This window comes from Coturnix japonica, chromosome 27, assembly GCF_054131305.1.
Source record: "Coturnix japonica strain WE chromosome 27, WE-NBRP24, whole genome shotgun sequence".
Classification (NCBI taxonomy): Eukaryota; Metazoa; Chordata; class Aves; order Galliformes; family Phasianidae; genus Coturnix; species Coturnix japonica.
The window spans coordinates 567,404-594,853 of record NC_140689.1 but is presented as its reverse complement, the minus strand read 5'-3'; the positions used below and the strand labels follow the sequence as shown (position 1 = coordinate 594,853).

The following is a 27,450-nucleotide window of genomic DNA, read 5'->3' as shown; positions in this document are numbered from 1 at the left end:
CTGCATGGGATCCTGTGGGGCCTGTGGGGTGTAGGGTCCCTGGGGTTCCTATGGGGCCAATGGAGTGCAGGGCCTGTGGGGTTCCTATGGGACCCATGGGGTGTAGGATCCTTGGGGTTGCTGTGGGGTCCATATGGGGTTGCTGTGGGGCTTATGGGGTACAGAGTCCATGGGGTGTAGGGTCTGTGGGGTTCCTATGGGACCCATGGGGTGTAGGATCCCTGGGGTTGCTGTGGGGTCCATATGGGGTCTCTGTGGGGTTGCTGTGGGGCTCAAGGGTCACTGTGGGGCCCATGGGTTGCAGGGTCCATGGGTTTCCTGTGGGGTCCATATGGGGTCTCTGTGGTCCAGGTGACCCCCCCCCCCATCAGATCCCTGGGACCCCCCCATTAGATCCCTGTCACCTCCTGACTCCAGCCCTGGGGCCCAGCACCCAACAGGGGGGAGGGCTCAGCCCCATATTGTGCATAGGGACGGTCCAATAACCCCAAAGCAGAGCTCCATCAATAGCTTTAAATAACCCCCCAACCCCATAGGTGCACATAGGGACAGTGCAATAACCCCAAAGCAGAGCTCCATCAATAGCTTTTAGTAACCCCATAGATTCACATAGGGGTGGTTCTGGGGGCTGGGACCCCCGGGATACATTGAGGTAGATACAATAAACCCAATACAATAAACCCAATACAATAAACCCAATACATTAAACCCAATACAATAAACCCTATAAATACAATAAACCCTATAAATACATTAAACCCAATGAATAACGGCTGACGTTGTGGCTGCTGGGGGGTCCCCCATATCTCTGCCTTATGGCATTCCCACATTGATGCTGGTTCCTTATGGGGCTGAAGGAGCCCATCTATGGGGCTGAAAGAGTCCAGTTATGGGGCTGAAGGAGCCCAGTTATGGGGCTGAAGAAGCTCATGCTGTGGATGCTGGTCCTTTATGGGGCTGAAGAAGCTCATTTATGGGGCTGAAGAAACCCACTTATGGGGCTGAAGAAGCCCAGTTATGGGGCTGAAGAAGCCCATGTTATTGCTGCTGGTCCCTTTATGGGGCTGAAAAAGTCCATTTATGGGGCTGAAGAAGCCCATGTTGGTGCTGGTTCCTTTGTGGGGCTGAAGAATCCCATATTATGGCTGCTGTTCCTTTATGGGCCCATAGGATCCCATATTATTGCTGCTGTTCCTTTATGGTCCCATAGGATCCCATATTATTGCTGCTGTTCCTTTATGGTCCCATAGGATCCCATATTATTGCTGCTGTTCCTTTATGGTCCCATAGAATCCCATATTATTGCTGCTGTTCCTTTATGGTCCCATAGGATCCCATGTTATTGGTGCTGTTCCTTTATGGTCCCATATGATCCCATATTATCGCTGCTGTTCCTTTATGGTCCCATAGAATCCCATATTATTGGTGCTGTTCCTTTATGGGCCCATAGAATCCCATATTATTGGTGCTGTTCCTATATGGGCACATAGAATCCCATATGATCCCATATTATCGGTGCTGTTCCTTTATGGTCCCATAGAATCCCATAGGATCCCATATTATGGCTGCTGTTCCCTTATGGTCCCATAGAATCCCATAGGATCCCATATTATCGGTGCTGTTCTTATATGGTCCCATAGAATCCCATAGGATCCCATATTATCGCTGCTGTTCCTATATGGTCCCATAGAATCCCATAGGATCCCATATTATGGCTGCTGTTCCTATATGGTCCCATAGAATCCCATAGGATCCCATATTATTGGTGCTGTTCCTATATGGGCACATAGAATCCCATAGGATCCCATATTATGGCTGCTGTTCCTTTATGGTCCCATAGAATCCCATATTATGGCTGCTGTTCCCTTATGGGCACATAGAAGCTGTATTTGAGCCGTGCCGGCTCCGTCTCGTCCCCCACGAGCAGCTGCAGCACCACGGGCTCCATCAGCGGCCCCGGCCCCATTAATTGCTCCTGTGGGGCCGTGGCCCCGTTGTAGCTCAGTGTCACCCCCCCCGTCAGTGTCACTGTATGATCCGACGGCACCAGGACGGAGCCGCCATTGAGGAGGGGGCGGCCATTGGGGGCTCGGAGCGCGAGGAACGTGTTGTCCATGTGGGGGGAGCGGGGGGGACCCTGACGGACCAGGATGTGAGTGGAGCCAGCGGGGATGGTCACAACGTCAGTGTACCCGGAGCTGGGGGGATATGGGATATGGGGTCACATGGGGATATGGGGTGAGATAGGGGGGATATGGGGTGAGATGGGGATGTGGGGTGAGATGGGGATATGGGGTGAGATGGGGATATGGGGTGAGAGGGGGATATGGGGTGAGATAGGGGGGATATGGGGTGAGATGGGGATGTGGGGTGAGATGGGGATATGGGGTGAGATGGGGATATGGGGTGAGATGGGGATATGGGGTGAGAGGGGGATATGGGGTGAGATGGGGATATGGGGTGAGATAGGGGGGATATGGGGTGAGATGGGGATATGGGGTGAGAGGGGGATATGGGGTGAGAGGGGGATGTGGGGTGAGATGGGGATATGGGGTGAGATGGGGATGTGGGGTGAGAGGGGGATGTGGGGTGAGATGGGGATATGGGGTGAGATGGGGATATGGGGTGAGAGGGGGATATGGGGTGAGAGGGGGATGTGGGGTGAGATGGGGATATGGGGTGAGATGGGGATGTGGGGTGAGAGGGGGATGTGGGGTGAGATGGGGATATGGGGTGAGATGGGGATATGGGGTGAGATGGGGATGTGGGGTGAGATGGGGATGTGGGGTGAGATGGGGATATGGGGTGAGATGGGGATATGGGGTGAGAGGGGGATATGGGGTGAGATAGGGGGGATATGGGGTGAGATGGGGATGTGGGGTGAGATGGGGATATGGGGTGAGATGGGGATATGGGGTGAGAGGGGGATATGGGGTGAGAGGGGGATGTGGGGTGAGATGGGGATATGGGGTGAGATGGGGATGTGGGGTGAGAGGGGGATGTGGGGTGAGATGGGGATATGGGGTGAGATGGGGATATGGGGTGAGATGGGGATGTGGGGTGAGATGGGGATGTGGGGTGAGATGGGGATATGGGGTGAGATGGGGATATGGGGTGAGAGGGGGATATGGGGTGAGATAGGGGGGATGTGGGGTGAGATGGGGATGTGGGGTGAGATGGGGATGTGGGGTGAGATGGGGATGTGGGGTGAGATGGGGATGTGGGGTGAGATGGGGATGTGGGGTGAGATGGGGATATGGGGTGAGATGGGGATATGGGGTGAGATGGGGGGATATGGGGTGAGATGGGGATGTGGGGTGAGATGGGGATGTGGGGTGAGATGGGGATATGGGGTCAGATGGGGATGTGGGGTCAGATGGGGATATGGGGTGAGATGGGGATATGGGGTGAGATAGTGGGGATATGGGGTGAGATGGGGATATGGGGTGAGATGGGGATGTGGGGTGAGATGGGGATGTGGGGTGAGATGGGGATATGGGGTGAGATGGGGATATGGGGTGAGATAGTGGGGATATGGGGTGAGATGGGGATATGGAATGAGATGGGGATATGGGGTGAGATAGTGGGGATATGGGGTGAGATAGTGGGGATATGGGGTGAGATGGGGATATGGGGTGAGATGGGGATGTGGGGTCAGATGGGGGGAAATGGGAGGATACGGGGTGAGATAGGGGGGATAGGGGGTCAGATGTGGAGGAAAAGGGGTCAGATAGGGGGGATATGGGGGGAAAATGGGAGGGATGTGGGGGAGATACGGGGTCAGATGGGGAGGAAAAGGGGTGGAAATGGGGTCGGATGGAGGGCATGGGGTCAGATGGGAATATGGGGTCAGATGGGGATATGGGAGGGATATGGGGGGGATATAGGGTGAGATGGGGAGGAAAAGGGGTGGAAATGGGGTCAGATAGGGGGAAATAGGGTGGAAATGGGGTCAGATGGGGTCGGATGGAGGGGATATGGGGTCAGATGGGGGAATATGGGGGGGAAATGGGGTTGGATGGGGGGAAACAGGGTCAGATGGGGGGGAAGTGGGGCTGGGATGGGGTGGAAATGGGGTCAGATGGGGGGAAATGGGGTTGGATGGGGCGGATATGAGGGTGGGAGGGGGGTTGTGGGGTGAGAAGGGGCAGCAAATATGTTAGAAGAGGAGATGGAGGAAATAAATGGGTCAGATGGGGGAGATGGGAGGGAAATGGGGCCAGGAGGGAGAATGGGGGGGATGGAGAGTGAGGAGATGGAGGGGATGTTAAGGGGTGATGGAGGGGAACTGGGGTCAGGAGGGGAGATGGGGGGGATTTTAGGGGGTGATGGGGGGGTGGCAGAGCCAGAAAGAGGCTGTTGGGGTCAATGGGGACAATGGAGGGAACAGGAGAAGAGGGAGCAGACGAGGTTGGAAACGGCAACAGGGGCAGCTGTGGGGTCAGGAGGGGCCATAGAAAGGACCCCACACCCCATAGGAGCCCCAAAAACCCTCACACCCCATAGCTGCCCCACACCCCATAGGAGCCCCATCCCACAGCTGCCCCACACCCCATAGGTTCCCCATACCCCATAGCTGCCCCACACCCCATAGATTCCCCATACCCCATAGCTGCCCCACACCCCATAGATTCCCCATACCCCATAGCTGCCCCACACCCCATAGATTCCCCATACCCCATAGCTGCCCCACACCCCATAGATTCCCCATACCCCATAGCTGCCCCACACCCCATAGATTCCCCATACCCCATAGCTGCCCCACACCCTATAGGTTCCCCATACCCCATAGCTGCCCCACACCCTATAGGTTCCCCATACCCCATAGCTGCCCCACACCCTATAGGTTCCCCACACCCCACAGCTGCCCCACACCCCCCCACACCCCATAGGTTCCCCCATCCCATAGGTTCCCCACCCCATAGGTTCCCCACACCCCATAGCTGCCCCACAACCCCCCACACCCCATAGGTTCCCCACCCCCCACGTTCCCCCCATTCACTCACGCTGCTGCTCTGAAGCTCCCCCTCACTCTGACGCAGCCCGTCCCGTCCCCGCCGCAGCGCCGACATTTATCGAACTTCTTGTTGGAGCCGATGGCGCCGTCACAACCCGCGGGGACACAACGACCGGACACACACACACCGGAGATGGACGGGGAGCACGGCGTCCCATCCACCACCTGCAGCGTGGGCACAACGGGTGGGTACAGCGTATGGGCATAGTGTATGGGCACAGTGTATGGGCATAGTGTATGGGTACAGTGTATGGGCACAGTGTATGGGCATAGTGTGTGGGCACAGCGTATGGGCACAGTGTATGGGCACAGTGTATGGGCACAGCGTATGGGTACAGTGTATGGGCACAGTGTATGGGTACAGTGTATGGGCACAATGGATGGGCACGATGATTGGGCACAATGTGTAAGCACAGCGTATGGGCACGATGGATGGGCATAACGTATGGGCACAATGGATGGGCACTATGTGTGGGCACAACGCATGGGCACAATGGATGGGCACAACATATGGGTGCCATGGGGTACAACATGGGCACAACCTATGGGCACAATGGATGGATGCCATGGGGCACAGCATGGACATAGTATGGGCACAACATATGGGCACAACGTATGGGCACTATGGATGGACACCATGGGGTACAACATGGGCACAATGGATGGGCACAACATATGGGTGCCATGGGGTACAACATGGGCACAATGGATGGGCACAATGTATGGATGCCATGGGGCACAGCATGGGCACTGCATTCCCATCGACCACCTATAGCATGGGCACATTGTATGGGCACAACGTATGGATGCCATGGGGTACAACACATTGATGCCATGGGGTCCATATGTTGGCACAATGTATGGATGCCATGGGGTATAACACATTGATGCCATGGGGTCCATATGTTGGCACAACATATTGATGCCATGGGGTACAACGTTGGCACAACACATTGATGCCATGGGGCACAACGTATGGATGCCATGGGGCAGGGATTGCCGCTGTGGGGTAGGGATTGATGCCATGGGGCAGAGATTGATGCCATGGGGCAGGGATTGGTGCTATCTATGGGGCAGGAATTGGGGCTATCTATGGGGCAGGGATTGGTGCCATGGGGCAGGGATTGGTGCTATCTATGGGGCAGGAATTGGTGCTATCTGTGGGGCAGGGATTGGTGCCATGGGGCAGGGATTGGTGCTATCTCTGGGGCAGGTATTGATGCCGTGGGGCAGAAATTGACGCCATGGGGCAGGGATTGGTGCTATCTATGATGCAGGCATTGGTGCTGTCTATGGGGCAGGGATTGGTGCTATCTATGGGGCAGGGATTGGTGCTATCTATGGGGCAGGGATTGGTGCTATCTATGGGGCAGGGGTTGGTGCTATCTATGGGGCAGGGATTGATGCTATCTATGGGGCAGGGATTGGTGCTGTCTATGGGGCAGGGATTGGTGCTGTCTATGGGGCAGTTGTGTCCGCTGTCCGCTCACCTTTGGCTGCAGCACCTGGTACGTGCCCAGTTGCCGGGACTGGCAGATCAATTTACATCGATCCTCGGCCGCGACGCCGCCGTAACGCGGCTCCCAGTCGGTAACGGGCGGCAGCGCCGGGAGCACGCGGTGATTGAAGGCGGCACATTGCTGCTCCCGGAACGCTGCGGGTCAGTGGGGCTGTGAGCGATGGTGGGGCTCATACAGACACACGGATCAGCCCCACGGATCAGCCCCATAGCACAGCCCCACAGCTCAGCCCCAAAGCTCAGCCCCAAAGCTCAGCCCCAAAGCTCAGCCCACATCTCAGCCCCACAGCTCAGCCCCATGGCTCAGCCCCACATTTCAGCCCCACATCTCAGCCCCACATCTCAGCCCCACACCTCAGCCCCACAGCTCAGCCCCACAGTTCAGCCCCACGGTTCATCCCCACGACTCAGCCCCACGGTTCATCCCCACATCCCAGCCCCACAGTTCAGCCCCACATCTCAGCCCCACGGCTCAGCCCCACATCTCAGCCCCACATCCCAACCCCACATCCCAGCCCCACATCCCAGCCCCACATCCCAGCCCCACATCTCAGCCCCACGGCTCAGCCCCATGGCTCAGCCCCATGGCTCAGCCCCACTCACCGCTGCCCCCCGGGCACTTGTTGATGTTACAGGAGCGGAATCGCAGCCGTTCCCCGCGGCAGAACCGGCCGCCGTTTCGCGGTGTGGGGCGGGAGCAAAAGCGCTGAGAGGACGAAACGCCGCCACCGCAGCTCCGGGAACAGCGGCTCCAGGGGGACCAGGGGGACCAGGAACCATCAACGGGGACCTGGGGTAAAACAACAGCAACCAGCAGCATTGATACAACAACATGAATACAACAGCATCAACCAACAGCATTAATACAACAGCATTAATACAACAGCATCAACCAACATTAACCAACAGCATTAATACAACAGCATAATACAACACCATGAATACAACACCATCAACCAACATCATCCAACACCATCAACCTACAGCATTAATACAACAGCATCAATCAACATCAACCAACAGCATTAATACAACAACATTAATACAGCAGCATCAACCATCAACCAACACCATGAACCAACAGCATTAATACAACATGAATACAACAGCATTAATACAACAGCATTAATACAACAGCATTAATACAACAGCATCAACCAACGTCAACAACCAACAGCATTAATACAACATGAATACAACAGCATTAATACAACAGCATGAACCCAACAGCATCAACCAACACCATCAACCAACATCAACAACCAACAGCATGAACCCAACAGCATCAACCAACAGCATTAATACAACAGCATCAACCAACATCAACCAACAGCATTAATACAACAGCATGAACCCAACAGCATCAACCAACACCATCAACCAACAGCATTGAACACAACAGCATCAACCAACATCAACCAACATCATCCAACTCCATCAACCTACAGCATTAATACAACACCATCAACCAACACCATCAACCAACAGCATGAACCCAACAGCATCAACCAACATCAACCAACATCATCCAATGCCATCAACCTACAGCATTAATGCAACAGCATTAATACAACAGCATAAATACAACACTATCAACCAACAGCATTAATACAACAGCATAATACAACAGCATCAACCAACATCATCCAACACCATCGACCTACAGCATTAATACAACAGCATCAACCAACAGCATTAATACAACAGCATAATACAACAGCATTAATACAACAGCATTAATACAACAGCATTAATACAACAGCATCAACCAACATCAACAACCAACAGCATTAATACAACAGCATGAATACAACACCATTAATACAACAGCATGAATACAACACCATTAATACAACAGCATCAACCAACATCATGAACCATCAACCAACAGCATCAACCAACATCAACCAACAGCATCAACCAACAGCATTAATACAACATCAGGACCCATCAGTGGGGATCTATGGGGAAAACCAGGCTGTGAACCCAACACAAGGACCCAACAGTACAGATCTATGGGGAAACCACACCGTTAACCCAACATCAGGACCCACCTGTAGGGATCTATGGGGAAACCACACCATGAACCCAACACAAGGAACCATTAGTGGGGATCTATGGGGAAAACCAGGCTGTGGACCCAACACTGGGATTGATCTACAGGGAAAACCACCCCATGAACCCAACGCTGGTATCTGACCATGGGGATCTATGGGGAAAATCATTCCATGAACCCAATGGCACCATCTAACCACAACTTGTAGGGGAAAAACCACCCCCTGAACCCAACACCAGGACCCATCCACGGGGCAGAACCATACCATGAACCCAATACCGGGGTTGATCTATGGGGGAAAACCACCCCACAAACCCAATGCCCCAATCTAACCACAGCTTATAGGGCCAAAACCACCCCATGAACCCAATGCCATGATCTAACCACAGCTTATAGGGCCAAAACCACCCCATGAACCCAATGCCATGATCTAACCACAGCTTATAGGGCCAAAACCACCCCGTGAACCCAATGCCCCAATCTAACCACAGCTCATAGGGCCAAAACCACCCCACAAACCCAACACTGGGACCTAACCATGAGTTCTACCAGGACTTAACTATGGGTTCTACAACCCTGAACCCAACACCAGGACCCATCCAAGGGGTAAAACCACCCTATGAACCCAACACCGTGGTCTAACCGTGGGTATCTATGGGAAAAACCACCCCATGAACCCAACACTGGGATTTAACCATTGGGTTCTATAGGGAAAACCACCATGAACCCAACACCGGGACTTAACTATGGGTTCTACCAGAACTTAACTATGGGTTCTACCACTCTGAACCCAACACCAGGGTTGATCTATGGGGGAAAACCACCCCAAAAACCCAAAGCCACGATCTACCCACAGCTTATAGGGACAAAACCACCCCATGAACCCAACACCAGGACTTAATTATGGGTTCTACCACTCTGAACCCAACACCAGGGTTGATCTATGGGGGAAAAACCACCCCACAAACCCAACACCACGACCTAACCACAGCTTATAGGGCCAAAACCACCCAACACCAGGACTTAACTATGGGTTCTACCACTCTGAACCCAGCACCAGGACCCATCCAAGGGATAACACCATACCCTGAACCCAACACCAGGCTCCATCCAAGGGGGAAAACCACCCCAAAAACCCAAAGCCACGATCTACCCACAGCTTATAGGGACAAAACCACCCCATGAAACCAATACCAGGACTTAACTATGGGTTCTACCAGCACTTAACTATGGGTTCTACCACCATGAACCCAACACCAGGCCCCATCCAAGGGGTAAAACCACCCCATGAACCCAATGCCAGGGTTGATCTACAAGGGAAACCCACCCCATGAACCCAATACCACAATCTAACTGCAGCTTCTAAGGCCAAAACCACCCCATGAACCCAACACCAGGCCCCATCCAAGGGTTAAAACCATACCATGAACCCAACACCAGGACTTAACTATGGGTTCTACCAGCATTTAACCATGGGTTCTACCACCCCAAACCCAACACCAGGCTCCATCCAAGGGTAAAACCATACCATGAACCCAATGCCATGGTCTAACCACAGCTTATAGGGCCGAAACCACCCCAAGAACCCAACACCAGGACTTAACTATGGGTTCTCCCAGGACTTAACTATGGGTTCTACCACCCTGAACCCAATACCAGGGTTGATCTATGGGGGAAATCCACCCCAAAAACCCAAAGCCATGATCTACCCACAGCTTATAGGGCCAAAACCACCCCATGAACCCAACACCAGAACTTAACTATGGGTTCTACCACCATGAACCCAACACCAGGCCCCATCCAAGGGGTAAAACCACCCCATGAACCCAACACCGGGATTTAACCATGGGTTCTACCACCCCAAACCCAACACCAGGGTTGATCTATGGGGGAAAAACCACCCCACAAACCCAACACCACGACCTAACCACTGCTTATAGGGCCAAAACCACCCAACACCAGGACTTAACTATGGGTTCTACCACTCTGAGCCCAACACCAGGCTCCATCCAAGGGTAAAACCACCCTATGAACCCAATGCCATGATCTAACCACAGCTTATAGGGCCAAAACCACCCTAAGAACCCAACACCAGGCCCCATCCAAGGGGTAAAACCACCCCATAAACCCAAAGCCACAAAATATAGGGACAAAACTGCCCAACACCAGGACTTAACCATGGGTTCTACCACCCCAAACCCAACACCAGGCTCCATCCAAGGGCCAAAACCACCCCAGGAACCCAACACCAGAACTTAACTGTGGGTTCTACCACCCCATGAACCCAACACCAGGCCCCATCCAAGGGGTAAAACCATACCATGAACCCAACACCAGGATTTAACTATGGGTTCTACCACCCCAAACCCAACACCAGGGTCCATCCAAGGGGTAAAACCACCCCAGGAACCCAACACCGGGATTTAACCATGGGTTCTACCACCCTGAACCCAACAGCAGGGTTGATCTATGGGGGAAAAACCACCCCACAAACCCAACACCACGACCTAACCACAGCTTATAGGGCCAAAACCACCCAACACCAGGACTTAACTATGGGTTCTACCACCCTGGACCCAGCACCAGGACCCACCCAAGGGATAACACCATACCCTGAACCCAACACCAGGCTCCATCCAAGGGGGAAAACCACCCCAAAAACCCAAAGCCACGATCTACCCACAGCTTATAGGGACAAAACCACCCCATGAAACCAATACCAGGACTTAACTATGGGTTCTACCACCATGAACCCAACACCAGGCCCCATCCAAGGGGTAAAACCACCCCATGAACCCAATGCCAGGGTTGATCTACAAGGGAAACCCACCCCATGAACCCAATACCACAATCTAACTGCAGCTTCTAGGGCCAAAACCACCCCATGAACCCAACACCAGGCCCCATCCAAGGGTTAAAACCATACCATGAACCCAACACCAGGACTTAACTATGGGTTCTACCAGCATTTAACCATGGGTTCTACCACCCCAAACCCAACACCAGGCTCCATCCAAGGGTAAAACCACCCTATGAACCCAATGCCACGATCTAACCACAGCTTATAGGGCCAAAACCACCCCAAGAACCCAACACCAGGACTTAACTATGGGTTCTCCCAGGACTTAACTATGGGTTCTACCACCCTGAACCCAATACCAGGGTTGATCTATGGGGGAAATCCACCCCAAAAACCCAAAGCCATAGTATAACCGCAGCTTATAGGGCCAAAACCACCCCATGAACCCAACACCAGAACTTAACTATGGGTTCTACCACCATGAACCCAACACCAGGCCCCATCCAAGGGGTAAAACCACCCCATGAACCCAACACCGGGATTTAACCATGGGTTCTACCACCCCAAACCCAACACCAGGGTTGATCTATGGGGGAAAAACCACCCCACAAACCCAACACCACGACCTAACCACTGCTTATAGGGCCAAAACCACCCAACACCAGGACTTAACTATGGGTTCTACCACTCTGAGCCCAACACCAGGCTCCATCCAAGGGTAAAACCACCCTATGAACCCAATGCCATGATCTAACCACAGCTTATAGGGCCAAAACCACCCTAAGAACCCAACACCAGGCCCCATCCAAGGGGTAAAACCACCCCATAAACCCAAAGCCACAAAATATAGGGACAAAACTGCCCAACACCAGGACTTAACCATGGGTTCTACCACCCCAAACCCAACACCAGGCTCCATCCAAGGGCCAAAACCACCCCAGGAACCCAACACCAGAACTTAACTATGGGTTCTACCACCCCATGAACCCAACACCAGGCCCCATCCAAGGGCCAAAACCACCCCAGGAACCCAACACCAGAACTTAACTATGGGTTCTACCACCCCAAACCCAACACCAGGGTCCATCCAAGGGGTAAAACCACCCCAGGAACCCAACACCGGGATTTAACCATGGGTTCTACCACCCCGAACCCAACACCAGGCCCCATCCAAGGGGTAAAACCACCCCATGAACCCAACACCAGGACCCACCCAAGGGATAACACCATACCCTGAACCCAACACCGGGATTTAACCATGGGTTCTACCAGGACTTAACTATGGGTTCTACCACCCCGAACCCAACTCCAGGCTCCATCCAAGGGGTAAAACCACCCCATGAACCCAACACCGGGACTTAACTATGGGTTCTACCACCCCAAACCCTACACCAGGATTGATCTATGGGGGAAAACCACCCCAAAAACCAAAAGTCATGATCTAACCACAGCTTATAGGGCCAAAACCACCCATGAACCCAACACCTGGACCCATCCAAGGGGTAAAACCACCCCATGAACCCAACACCGGGATTTAACCATGGGTTCTACCACCATGAACCCAACACCAGGACCCACCCAAGGGATAGCACCATACCCTGAACCCAACACTGGGATTTCACCATGGGTTCTACCAGGACTTAACCATGGGTTCTACCACCCCAAACCCAACTCCAGGCCCCATCCCCATTGACCTACATGACAAACCCACCCCACCATCCCACCCCCAATCCCTGAATCCCCCGTTACCCCCCCTCTCACCTGCATCTCCCGCATGGTGGCCGTACCCACGCACTGCCCGCTGGCACACACGCGTCCCGCTGCACACGGGGTGCCGTCAGCCCATGGGAAGTGCTTGGTCTGGCACACGGCTCTGCCCCCCGCGATGCCGCTGCACCATAGGGCAGCACAGGGCGGCTGCACGTCCCCGCAGTGCCGCGAGTCGGGGCCGAACGCCAGCTGGCATTGCCGGTCTGCGGGGTACACGGCGCCCGGCAGCGCCGACGGCAGCTGGAGCCACTCAATGGGTTTGTCCAAAAGGCAGCGACCTGTATTGGGGTACAGCAATGAGAACATATGGGGGGCAGAGCTGAATGGTCAGGGAGGGGAGATGGAGGGGGGGATGGGGGGGATAGAGATGGAAATAAGGGGGAAAAGAGGGAAAATGAGGGGAAAAAAGGCTGAAAAATGGGGATTGAAACGTGGTCATCCAGGGAAGGGAAAGAGGGGGGAATGGGGAGGGATAGAGATGGAAATAAGGGGGAAAGGAGGGGAAAATGAGGGGAAAAAGGGCTGAAAAATGGGGATGAAAAGGGGGGAAAATGGGGAAAGAAAGGAGCAGAATGGGTAGAAGGGGGAAGGAGTGAGAAAAGGTGGGATGGGAAATGGGGGGAAAAGGGCAAAAGGGGAAAAGGAGAAGAAAAAGGGGGGAAAACGGGGAAAAAAAGGGGAGAAAATGGGGAAAAGGGGGGAGAAAATGGGACAAAAAGAGGGAGAAAATGGGGCAAAAAGGGGTAAGTGGGGGCTGACTCCGAAGCAATGGGGCGATGTGGGGCGGTAGCAATGGGGCGATGATGTGGGGCGGTAGCAATGGGGCGATGTGGGGCGGTAGCAATGAGGCGATGATGTGGGGCGGTAGCAATGGGGCGATGATGTGGGGTGGTAGCAATGGGGCGATGTGGGGTGGTAGCAATGGGGCGATGTAGGGCGGTAGCAATAGGGCAATGTGGGGCGATGTGGGGCGGTAGCAATGGGGCAATGTGGGGCGATGTGAGGTGGTAGCAATGGGGCGATGTGGGGCGGTAGCAATGGGGCGATGTGGGGTGGTAGCAATGGGGCGATGTAGGGCGGTAGCAATGGGGTGATGTGGGGCGGTAGCAATGGGGTGATGTGGGGCGGTAGCAATGGGGTGATGTAGCAATGGGGCGATGTGGGGCGATGTGGGGCGGTAGCAATGGGGTGATGTGGGGCGGTAGCAATGGGGCGATGTGGGGTGGTAGCAATGGGGTGATGTGGGGCGGTAGCAATGGGGTGATGTGGGGCGGTAGCAATGGGGTGATGTAGCAATGGGGCGATGTGGGGCGATGTGGGGCGGTAGCAATGGGGTGATGTGGGGCGGTAGCAATAGGGTGATGTGGGGCGGTAGCAATGGGGCGATGTGGGGCGATGTGGGGCGGTAGCAATGGGATGATGTGGGGCGGTAGCAATAGGGCGATGTGGGGCGGTAGCAATAGGGCGATGTGGGGCGGTAGCAATGGGGTGATATGGGGCTATGTGGGGCGGTAGCAATGGGGCGATGTGGGGCGATGTGGGGCGGTAGCAATGGGGTGATGTGGGGCGATGTGGGGTGGTAGCAATGGGGCGATGTGGGGCGGTAGTAATGGGGCGATGTGGGGCGGTAGCAATGGGGCGATGTGGGGCAGTAGCAATGGGGCGATGTGGGGCGGTAGCAATGGGGTGATATGGGGCGATGTGGGGCGGTAGCAATGGGGCGATGTGGGGCAGTAGCAATGGGGTGATGTGGGGCGATGTGGGGTGGTAGCAATGGGGCGATGTGGGGCAGTAGCAATGGGGCGATGTGGGGCGATGTGGGGCGGTAGCAATGGGGCGATGTGGGGCGATGTGGGGCGGTAGCAATGGGGTGATATGGGGCGATGTGGGGCAGTAGCAATGGGGCGATGTGGGGCGGTAGCAATGGGGTGATATGGGGCGATGTGGGGCGGTAGCAATGGGGTGATGTGGGGCGATGTGGGGCAGTAGCAATGGGGCGATGTGGGGCGATGTGGGGCGATGTGGGGCGGTACCGTGGCCGCTGTCCAGGAAGTCGGTGATGAAGTGGGCGCTGCACCGGGACCACATCTCACCCGGCGGCACCGAACCCAGAACCGGAGCCATCACCCGGCGCCACGATCCCGACATGGGGCCGTTGAGCTCCACGCAGCGATCGGAGTCATCGTGGGGCAGGTTGAGAACGTGCCCTATAGGGACGGGGGGCGTCAGAAACATGGGGGGAACTGGGGGGTCCTGGGGAGTCAGTGGGGGGTACTATGGGGTCAATGGGGTCAGTGGGGAGTACTATGGGGGCAATGGGGTCGGCGGAGGGTCCTATGGGGGGTAATTGGAGTCAGTGGGGGGTCCTATGGGGGCAATGGGGTCGGTGGGGGTCCTATGGGGGCAATGGGGTCAGTGGGGGGTACTATGGGGGCAATGGGGTCGGCGGGGGGTCCTATGGGGGGTAATTGGAGTCAGTGGGGGGTCCTATGGGGGCAATGGGGTCGGTGGGGAGTACTATGGGGGGCAATGGGGTCGGCGGGGGGTCCTATGGGGGCAATGGGGTCAGTGGGGGGTCCTATGGGGGCAATGGGGTCAGTGGGGGGTTCTATGGGGGTAATGGGGTCAGTGGGGGGTACTATGGGGGCAATGGGGTCGGTGGGGGGTCCTATGGGGGTAATTGGGTTCAGTGGGGGGACCTATGGGGGCAATGGGATCAGTGGGGAGTACTATGGGGGGCAATGGGGGCTGCGGGTGGTGGAGATGTGTTTTGGGGGAGGATTTAAGGATATATAGGGGACATTTTGGGGACGGTTTGGGGAGATTTGGGGATATTTTGGGGTCTTTTGGGGGCACATTTTGGGCTGGTTTTGGGAGATTTGGGGACTCCTTGAGGGTCTTTTTGGGGGATGTTTTGGGGAGGTCCTGGGGGGTCATTGGTGGGTCCTATGGGGGCAATGGGGGCTGCGGGTGGTGGAGGTGTGAGTGCGCCAGGGACAGTTTGGGGGAGGATTTAAGGATATATGGGGGAAATTTTGGGGTGGTTTGGGGAGATTTGGGGACATTTTGAGGGTCTTTTTGGGGGTGGTTTGGGGGATGTCTTGAATTAATTTTGGGAAGGTTTGGGGACTCTTTGATGGGATATTTTGGGCACTTTTAAGGGGATGTTTTAGCGGCATTTTGGGGACATTTGGGGGATGTCTTGAGTAAATTTGGGGGAGCTTTGGGGCTGTTTTGAGGACTTTTGGGGGTATTTTTGGGGGGATGCTTTGGGGGACATTTTGAGGATGGTTTGGGGGACATTTTGGGGTGGTTTGGGGAGATCTGGGGACTCCTTGAGGGTCTTTTTGGAGGTGGTTTGGGGGATGTCTTGAATAAATTTGGGGGGTGTTTTGGGGAGATTTGGGACATTTTGAGGGTCTTTTTGGGGGATGTTCTGGGGAGGTTTGGGGACCCTTTGAAGGTCTATTTGGGGTTGATGCTTTGAGGGACATTTTGGGGACGTCTCAAGCCAATTTGTTGGACTCTTTGAGGGTCTTTTTGGGGGGACACCATGGGGACATTTGGGTCCTGATTTGGGGTCGTTTTGGGGACATTTTGGGGCCGTCCATGTGTCCCCTTTGGGTGCTCACCCAGCTCATGTGCAATAGTGAACGCCGACTGCAGCCCGTCGTCCTCCACGATGGCGCAGCTCCGGTCGGGGTCGCAGGCCGTGCCCACATCCGCCATCCCCAGCGTGTCACACGTGGCCGCCCCACACAGGTCCTGGGGTGGGGGTATGGAGGTACGGGGTGACTTGGGGCACCATGACACCATTCGGTGCCCCATGAACCCAGCAGGGACATCCCAGAGACCCAACAGCACCCGAAGACCTACAGACATCCCAAAGACCTACGGACATCCCAAAGACCTACGGACATCCCAGAGACCTACAGACATCCCAAAGACCTACAGACATCCCAAAGACCTATAGACATCCCAGAGACCTACAGACATCCCAAAGACCTACAGACATCCTAAAGACCCAACCAACACCCAAAGACCTACAGACATCCCAAAGACCTAGAGACATCCCAAAGACCTAAACAGCACCCAAAGACCTACGGACATCCCAAAGACCTACAGACATCCCAAAGACCTACGGACATCCCAAAGACCTAGAGACATCCCAAAGACCTACGGACATCCCAAAGACCTAGAGACATCCCAAAGACCTACGGACATCCCAAAGACCTACAGACATCCCAAAGACCTATAGACATCCCAGAGACCTACAGACATCCCAAAGACCTATGGACATCCCAAAGACCTACGGACATCCCAAAGACCTACAGACATCCCAAAGACCTATAGACATCCCAGAGACCTACAGACATCCCAAAGACCTATGGACATCCCAAAGACCTATAGACATCCCAGAGACCTACAGACATCCCAAAGACCTATGGACATCCCAAAGACCTACGGACATCCCAAAGACCTACAGACATCCCAAAGACCTATGGACATCCCAAAGACCTACGGACATCCCAAAGACCTACGGACATCCCAAAGACCTACAGACATCCCAGAGACCTACAGACATCCCAAAGACCTAGAGACATCCCAAAGACCTATGGACATCCCAGAGACCTACAGACATCCCAGAAACCCAACAGCACCCAAAGACCTACGGACATCCCAAAGACCTACAGACATCCCAAAGACCTACAGACATCCCAAAGACCTACAGACTTCCCAAAGACATACAGACATCCCAAAGACCTACAGACATCCCAGAGACCCAACAGCACCCAAAGACCTACGGACATCCCAAAGACCTACAGACATCCCAAAGACCTACAGACATCCCAAAGACCTATAGACATCCCAGAGACCTACAGACATCCCAAAGACCTACGGACATCCCAAAGACCTAGAGACATCCCAAAGACCTACGGACATCCCAAAGACCTACAGACATCCCAAAGACCTACAGACATCCCAAAGACCTATAGACATCCCAGAGACCTACAGACATCCCAAAGACCTATGGACATCCCAAAGACCTATAGACATCCCAAAGACCTACAGACATCCCAAAGACCTATGGACATCCCAAAGACCTACGGACATCCCAAAGACCTACAGACATCCCAAAGACCTACGGACATCCCAAAGACCTAGAGACATCCCAAAGACCTACGGACATCCCAAAGACCTACGGACATCCCAAAGACCTAGAGACATCCCAAAGACCTACGGACATCCCAAAGACCTACAGACATCCCAAAGACCTACAGACATCCCAAAGACCTATAGACATCCCAGAGACCTACAGACATCCCAAAGACCTATGGACATCCCAAAGACCTATAGACATCCCAAAGACCTACAGACATCCCAAAGACCTATGGACATCCCAAAGACCTACGGACATCCCAAAGACCTACAGACATCCCAAAGACCTATGGACATCCCAAAGACCTACGGACATCCCAAAGACCTACGGACATCCCAAAGACCTACAGACATCCCAAAGACCTAAACAGCACCCAAAGACCTACAGACATCCCAAAGACCCAACCAGCACCCAAAGACCTACAGACATCCCAAAGACCTATGGACATCCTAAAGACCTAAACAGCACCCAAAGACCTAAACAGCACCCAAAGACCTAAACAGCACCCAAAGACCTACAGACATCCCAAAGACCCAACCAGCACCCAATGGCCTTGATGGGTATGTGAGGGATCCTTCCCAGCACCCAACTCATTGGGATGGGATTTGGAGGACCCAACCATCACCCAGACACCCACAGGGCGTGGAATGGCCCCATCCATCCCCCCCATCCCTGTACCCCCCCAATTCCCGTGCCCCCCCCATTCCTCTGCCCCCCCATTCCTGTTCCCTCCCCATCCCTGCAGCCCCCCATTTCTGTGCCCCCCTATTCCTATGCCCCCCCATCCCTCTGCCCCCCCCATCCCTGTGCCTCCCTCATCCCTGTGCCCCCCCATTCCTGTCCCCCCCCCCATTCCCGTGCACCCACCATCCCTGTACCCCTCCATTCTTGTACCCCCCCATTCCCTGTGACCTCCCCATTCCTCTGACCCCCCATTGCTGTACTCCCCCATTCCCTATGCCTCCCCCATCCCTGCACCCCTCCATTGCTGTGCCCCCCCATTCCTATGTCCCCCCATCTCTCTGCCCCCCCCATTCCCTGTGCCTCCCTCATCCCTGTACCCCCCCATTCCTCTGCCCCCCCATCCCTGTACCCTCCCCCATCCCTGTACCCCCCCATTCCTCTGCCCCCTTATCCCTGTCCCCCCCCCTTCCTGTGACCCCCCACCCCTGTCCCCCCCATTGCCGTTCCCCACCTGCCGTGTGATGAGGACGGCGATGTCGAAGTGGAGCTCACTGTCCTCGTTGGGCACATTCAGCCCCTTTTGCCACCGACAAAATTCCCGCAGCGTTTGGGCCGCGTTGGAGGTGACGGACGGTCCGGGGCTGCCAGGACCCAACACCAGGAGCCGCGTCACCCTGAGCTGCAGCGCGGTGCCCAGGCTGCCGTGTTGGAAGGTCCTGGCAGCTGCAGCCAACACGGTCAGCAGGTACGAGCGCAGCCCGGAGCCGTGGAACCGAACCATGGCGGCATCGGCCACAACCAGCAGCTCCACGTGGCGCTGAACCGCTGCCAGGCGCTGTGTGGGGACAGGGGGTGGGGGTCAGGGACCCCAATGGGGGGCACTGTGACCACAGGACTGTGACCACAGCCCACTATGGCAGCCCACTCGCACCCACCTCCATGCCAATGTCCCCATCCTTATGCCGACCCATTTCAATGCCCCCCATTGCTGTGCCAACCCATTTCAATGTCCCCCCCCCATGTCAGATGCCCCCCACCACCGTGCCAACATCACCCATCCCTGTGCCAACCCAATTCAGTGCCAATGTCCCCCATTGATGCGCTGCTGCTCCATCCCATTGCCATCCACCACAATGGCAGTGCCCCCACTATGCTGATGTCCCCCATTGCTGTGCCAACCCATTTCAATGTCCCCCATTGCTGTGCCAACCCATTTCAATGTCCCCCCCCACCCTCATGTCAGATGCCCCCCACCCCCATGCCAATGTCCCCCATCAATGTGCTGCTCCATCCCATTCCATCCACCCCCATGTTGGTGCCCCCCAGTACTGTGCCAATGTCCCCCATCACTATGCTTATGTCCCCCATTGCTGTGCCCCCCACCCCCCTGTCACCCATCTCCATGCCAGTCTGCTTCAGTGCACCCCACCTCCACGCTAATGTCCCCCATCCCTGTGCCAACCCATTTCAATGTCCCCCCCATTTCAATGTCCCCCCCCATTTCAATTTCCCCCCCATTTCAATGCCCCCCCCATTTCAATGCCCCCCCCATGCTGTCCCCCATCCCTGTGCCAGCCCACCCTGTTGCCTCCCACCACCCCTCATTCCAACCCCCCCATGTCCCTTATCTCCATGCCCACCCATTGCAGTGCCCCCCATCACTGCACCACCCCGACCCGCTGCCCCCCACCCCCAAACCAACACCCCTCACCCTCCTGCCACCCCACAGCAGTGATACCCCATCACCGTGTGACCCACAGCACTGCCCCCCATCACTGTGTGACCCCAAACCAGCTCCAAACCATCACCATTCCACCTCACCCCAATGTCTGTGCCCCCCCATCCCATTGCCCCCCATTCCACCTCACCCCAATCTGTGCCACCCCATCCCATTGCCCCATATCTCAGTGTCTCTTATTCCACTGCCACCCCACAGCAGCACCCCTGGCTGACCCCATAGTGATGTCCCCCCTCGACCCACTGCAGTATCCCTATATACCACCATCCCACTGCTATATCCCTATACATCCCCATCCCATCACTGTATCCCTATATATCCCATTGCTGTATCCCTATATATCCCCATTGCTGTACCCCTATATATCCCCATCACTGTATCCCTATATATCCCCATTGCTGTACCCCTATATATCCCATTGCTGTATCCCTATATATCCCCATTGCTGTATCCCTATATATCCCCATTGCTGTATCCCTATATATCTCCACTGCTGTATCCCTATATATATATATCCCCATGTATATATCCCCATTGCTGTATCCCTATATATCCCCATCACTGTATCCCTATATATCCCCATTGCTGTACCCCTATATATCCCCATTGCTGTATCCCTATATATCCCCATTGCTGTATCCCTATATATCCCCATTGCTGTATCCCTATATATCCCCATTGCTGTATCCCTATATATCCCCATTGATGTATCCCTATATATCCCATTGCTGTATCCCTATATATCCCCATTGCTGTACCCCTATATATCCCCATTGCTGTATCCCTATATATCCCCATTGCTGTATCCCTATATATCCCCATTGATGTATCCCTATATATCCCATTGCTGTATCCCTATATATCCCCATTGCTGTATCCCTATATATCCCCATCGCTGTATCCCTATATCCCATCGCTGTATCCCTATATATCCCCATCGCTGTATCCCTATATATCCCCATTGCTGTATCCCTATATCTCCATCGCTGTATCCCTATATATCCCCATCGCTGTATCCCTATATATCCCATTGCTGTATCCCTATATCCCCATTGCTGTATCCCTATATATCCCCATTGCTGTATCCCTATATATCCCCATCGCTGTATCCCTATATCCCATTGCTGTATCCCTATATCCCCATTGCTGTATCCCTATATATCCCCATCGCTGTATCCCTATATATCCCCATCGCTGTATCCCTATATATCCCATTGCTGTATCCCTATATCCCCCCCCGGTACCTTCACTCTCCGTGGGGCCGCAGCCCGTGTTTGTGGGGTTCCGTCCGGTTCCGTTATGGGGCAGTGGGCTCCGGCGCTGACCCCGATGGCGGCGGTTCCGATCAGCAGCGCCAGGAGCGCCCGGCGCATGGCCCGGCAATGGGGCGGCAATGGGGCAGCAATGGGGCGGCAATGGGGCGGCAATGGGGCAGCAATGGGACGGAGCTGGGACGGCGCTCTGCCCCGCAGCGCCGCCTTATTAACGGGACGGGACGGGAGGAGGAGGGGCCGTGGGGCCACGGGGACATCGGGATATCGGGACATCGGGGCATCCAGGACATCCAGGACATCCCGCTCGTCCAGCTCATCCCGCCGCCCCTCCCTCCCCTCACCCCCCCCCCCCGCCCGTTTCGGGTCCGAGCGGTTCCGGAGCGGCACAACCCGCTGGGAACGGGGAACCCCCGGGATGGGAGCGGGGCCAGTTGGGGGGGGTTGGGACAACGGCTCCTCCCGAGCCCCCCATCCAACCACGTCCATCCATCACATTCCGTCCTCCCCATCCATCCCAGTGTCCTTTCCCACCCCTTTTTCCCATTCAGACCCCACAACGATCCTTTTCCAACCCCTTGTCCCATTCTATCCCCTCTACCCCCCCATCTCCCCTCCATCCCCTCCATCCCTCCTTATCTCATCCATTACTCCCTGCCCCCTCTGTCCCATCCCGTCCCCCTCCCCATCCCATTGTCCCCTCCAACCTCACCCCATCCATCCTCCAACCCCTCTGTCCCACTTTGGCTCATCCCATCCCCATCCTTTTTCCTCCCATCCATCCCATCCCATCCCTTCCCATCCCATCACATCCATCCCATCCCATCCCCATCCCCTTTTGACCCACCTCCCCATAGAGATCCCCCTTTGAACCCTCCAACCCCCCCCCACCCCAATTCTCCCTCCTCCATCCCAGCTCCCCTCCTCATGTCCCCATATCCCCATATCCCCATATCCCCATATCCCCATATCCCATATCCCCATGTCCCCATATCCCATATCCCATATCCCATATCCCATATCCCATATCCCATATCCCCATATCCCCATATCCCATATCCCCATATCCCATATCCCATATCCCATATCCCCATATCCCCATGTCCCCATATCCCATGTCCCCATATCCCATGTCCCCATATCCCATATCCCCATATCCCATATCACCACGTCATATCCCCACGTCCCCATTCCCGTTACCCCCTATGATGTGTCACACCGCTGTCACCTCCTGGCCTCCATCCCAGAACACACCACATCCTGCTTCCTCCCTTCTGGTAAAGCACCGATGGATCCTCCCACCCTTCCTTCCCCATTCCCCCCCCCCGCCTCGGGGTAATCCCCCCATATCCCCCCATACCACCCCCATACACCCCCCCATACCTCCCCCCAGATCCTCCCTGTACACCTCCCCCATACTCCCTCATACACCCCCCATACCCTCCCTATACACCTCCCCATATCCCCCTATACCCTCCCCTATACACCCCCCTATACAGCTCTCCTCATACCCCCCCCATGCACCTCCCGCATACCCCCTCTTACACCCCCCATACCCCCCTCATACCTCCCCCATACACACCCCCCATACTGCCCCCATACCCCCCCCATACCCTCCCCTATACACCCCCCCTATACGCCTCCCCCCATACACCCCCCATACATCCCCTATACACCCCCCATAAGCCCCCCATACACTATACAGCCCCTTTGTCCCCCTATGCCCCCCAAACCCACCCCCTATACACCCCCATACCCTCCGCTATACACCCGCCCTATACAGCCCCCCCCATACACCCCCTGTGCACCCCCCATACAACCGCCCCATACCCCCCCCCATGTCCCCCCTATACCCCCCATTGTCCCCCATACCCCCCCTATACTCCCCCCCCCCCGGTGCCATCCCCGCCGTCCCCGGCAGCACAAGGGCTGACAGCACAAAGGGACCTGGTGGCACCCGGCGCAGCCACACAAAGGGCCTCTATGGGCCGAACCCACCGGGCCCCCCCATAGGAACAAATAGAACGCACGGGTGGGGTCAGAGCATCCAGCACCGCCGGTACCGGGGGGTTCTGCTGCGGTACCGTCGTACGACCCGGTATCAATGAGCAACGACTGAGCGTTATCACATGGGGCTGATATTATCACCTGGGGATGCAGGATCCAGAACGGGCAGCTTCCAGAACCAGAACATCCCAGTATCCCCCAATTAAAACCACCCCAGTCCCAGTATCATCCCAGTCCCAGTATCCCCCAGTCCCAGTATCATCCCAGTCCCAGTATCATCCCAGTCCCAGTATCACCCCAGTCCCAGTATCCCCCAGTCCCAGTATCATCCCAGTCCCAGTATCATCCCAGTATCCCCCAGTCCCAGTATCATCCCAGTCCCAGTATCATCCCAGTCCCAGTATCCCCCAGTCCCAGTATCATCCCAGTCCCAGTATCCCCCAGTCCCAGTATCATCCCAGTCCCAGTATCCCCCAGTCCCAGTATCATCCCAGTCCCAGTATCACCCCAGTCCCAGTATCACCCCAGTCCCAGTATCCCCCAGTCCCAGTATCATCCCAGTCCCAGTATCATCCCAGTATCCCCCAGTCCCAGTATCATCCCAGTCCCAGTATCCCCCAGTCCCAGTATCACCCCAGTCCCAGTATCACCCCAGTCCCAGTATAATCCCAGTCCCAGTATCCCCCAGTCCCAGTATCATCCCAGTCCCAGTATCATCCCAGTATCCCCCAGTCCCAGTATCATCCCAGTCCCAGTATCCCCCAGTCCCAGTATCATCCCAGTCCCAGTATCCCCCAGTCCCAGTATCATCCCAGTCCCAGTATCACCCCAGTCCCAGTATCACCCCAGTCCCAGTATCCCCCAGTCCCAGTATCATCCCAGTCCCAGTATCATCCCAGTCCCAGTATCATCCCAGTATCCCCCAGTCCCAGTATCATCCCAGTCCCAGTATCCCCCAGTCCCAGTATCACCCCAGTCCCAGTATCACCCCAGTCCCAGTATCATCCCAGTCCCAGTATCCCCCAGTCCCAGTATCCCCCAGTCCCAGTATCCCCCAGTCCCAGTATCACCCCAGTCCCAGTATCACCCCAGTCCCAGTATAATCCCAGTCCCAGTATCCCCCAGTCCCAGTATCCCCCAGTCCCAGTATCATCCCAGTATCATCCCAGTCCCAGTATCCCCCAGTCCCAGTATCATCCCAGTCCCAGTATCATCCCAGTCCCAGTATCATCCCAGTCCCAGTATCATCCCAGTCCCATTATCCCCCAGTCCCAGTATCACCCCAGTCCCAGTATCATCCCAGTCCCAGTATCATCCCAGTCCCAGTATCATCCCAGTCCCAGTATCACCCCAGTATCATCCCAGTCCCAGTATACCCCAGTCCCAGTATCATCCCAGTCCCAGTATCACCCCAGTCCCAGTATCATCCCAGTCCCAGTATCATCCCAGTATCACTCCAGTCCCAGTATCACCCCAGTCCCAGTATCATCCCAGTCCCATTATCCCCCAGTCCCAGTATCACCCCAGTCCCAGTATCACCCCAGTCCCAGTATCATCCCAGTCCCAGTATCCCCCAGTCCCAGTATCACCCCAGTCCCAGTATCATCCCAGTCCCAGTATCATCCCAGTATCATCCCAGTCCCAGTATCCCCCAGTCCCAGTATCACCCCAGTCCCAGTATCATCCCAGTCCCAGTATCATCCCAGTATCATCCCAGTCCCATTATCCCCCAGTCCCAGTATCATCCCAGTCCCAGTATCATCCCAGTCCCAGTATCCCCCAATCCTAGTATCATCCCAGTCCCAGTATCATCCCAGTATCATCCCAGTCCCCCAATCCCAGTCCCAGTATCACCCCAGTATCCCCCAGTCCCAGTATCACCCCAGTATCATCCCAGTCCCAGTATCATCCCAGTATCACCCCAGTCCCATCCCCCCATTCCCATCACCCCCCCCCACTCCATCCCCTTCACATCTACATCCATTTTAACACCCCCCCCCCCATAGCAGCACACGGACACGCGTGTTTAATGCCATTACACACAGCAGGACACGGACACGCGTGTACATTCCCCCCCCCCCGCAACATGGCCGCCATGTTGGTGCCGTCGCCGCTGTGAGTCACGCGTGACGTGGGGGGGTGACGTTTATGGGGCGGTGACTCTTATGGGGTCAGTGGCTCTTATGGGGTCGCTGACGCACCGTGGGGCCGTGGGGTGGGACGGGATGTCCCCGTGACCCCAAAGTGATGGGAACGATCCTATAAGGGGGATGGGGGGGTGTCCCATGGGGGATGGTGGCACATAGAGCATCGAGGGGGGGCTGCTGTGGGGGGAGACGGGGCTCAGACCCCAATAGGACAAAGAAGGGGGGGGGGTTGTACCCAATGGGGAGCCTGGACCCCAAACATGCATCCCATATTGAGAACCCACGATCAGAACCCAAACCCTGATCCCATAAAATGACCCCATACATTGACCCCATACACTGACCCCATACCTGCACCCCATACCCTGATTCCACACACTGACCCCATACCCTGACCCCATACATTGACCCCACACACTGACCCCATACCCTGACCCCATACATTGACCCCATACACTGACCCCACACACTGACCCCATACACTGACCCCACACACTGACCCCATACACCGATCCCATACCCTGACCCCATACACTGACCCCATACCCTGATCCCATACACTGACCCCACACACTGACCCCACACACTGACCCCACACACTGACCCCATACACCGATCCCATACACTGACCCCATACACTGACCCCATACCCTGATCCCATACCCTGACCCCATACACTGACCCCACACACTGACCCCACACACTGACCCCATACACTGACCCCATACACCGATCCCATACACTGACCCCATACCCTGACCCCATACACCGATCCCATACACTGACCCCATACACTGACCCCATACACTGACCCCATACCCTGATCCCATACCCTGACCCCATACACTGACCCCATACACTGACCGCATACACCGATCCCATACCCTGACCCCATACATTGACCCCGTACATTGACCCCATACACTGACCCCATACACTGACCCCATACCCTGATCCCATACCCTGACCCCATACCCTGATCCCATACACTGACCCCATACACTGACCCCATACACTGACCCCACACACTGACCCCATACACTGACCCCATCCTCACCCCATATTCAGACCCCATACACTGACCCCACACCCTGACCCTCTGCCCCTCCCCCCTCTGCCCGGCTCAAACATGGCGGCAGCACCGCCCACCGGCGATATCCCGGATGTTCCCCTCACTAAACATGGCGACTTCTCATCCCACCCTTTCTTTTTGCCCATAGTTAACATGGCGGCGCTGTACGGCTTCTTCTGCCCTTCCCCAACATGGCGCCAGGCTCCAC

General features: G+C 55.5%; 1 protein-coding gene across 1 annotated transcript; it reads right to left on the bottom strand.

Annotated features, from left to right (window-relative positions):
* Positions 1-574: 574 nt before the first annotated feature.
* ADAMTS4 (ADAM metallopeptidase with thrombospondin type 1 motif 4) lies at positions 575-22,604 on the bottom strand. The gene is made up of 9 exons (XM_085524670.1): positions 21,990-22,604; positions 19,519-19,842; positions 16,795-16,927; positions 15,196-15,369; positions 13,154-13,440; positions 7,140-7,326; positions 6,508-6,671; positions 5,007-5,182; positions 575-2,198 (listed from the first exon to the last, which is right to left on the bottom strand). The coding sequence occupies exons 1-9, from the start codon at positions 22,503-22,505 to the stop codon at positions 1,850-1,852; spliced, it is 2,310 nt and encodes a 769-aa protein (XP_085380796.1). The 5' UTR covers positions 22,506-22,604; the 3' UTR covers positions 575-1,849.
* Positions 22,605-27,450: the final 4,846 nt, after the last annotated feature.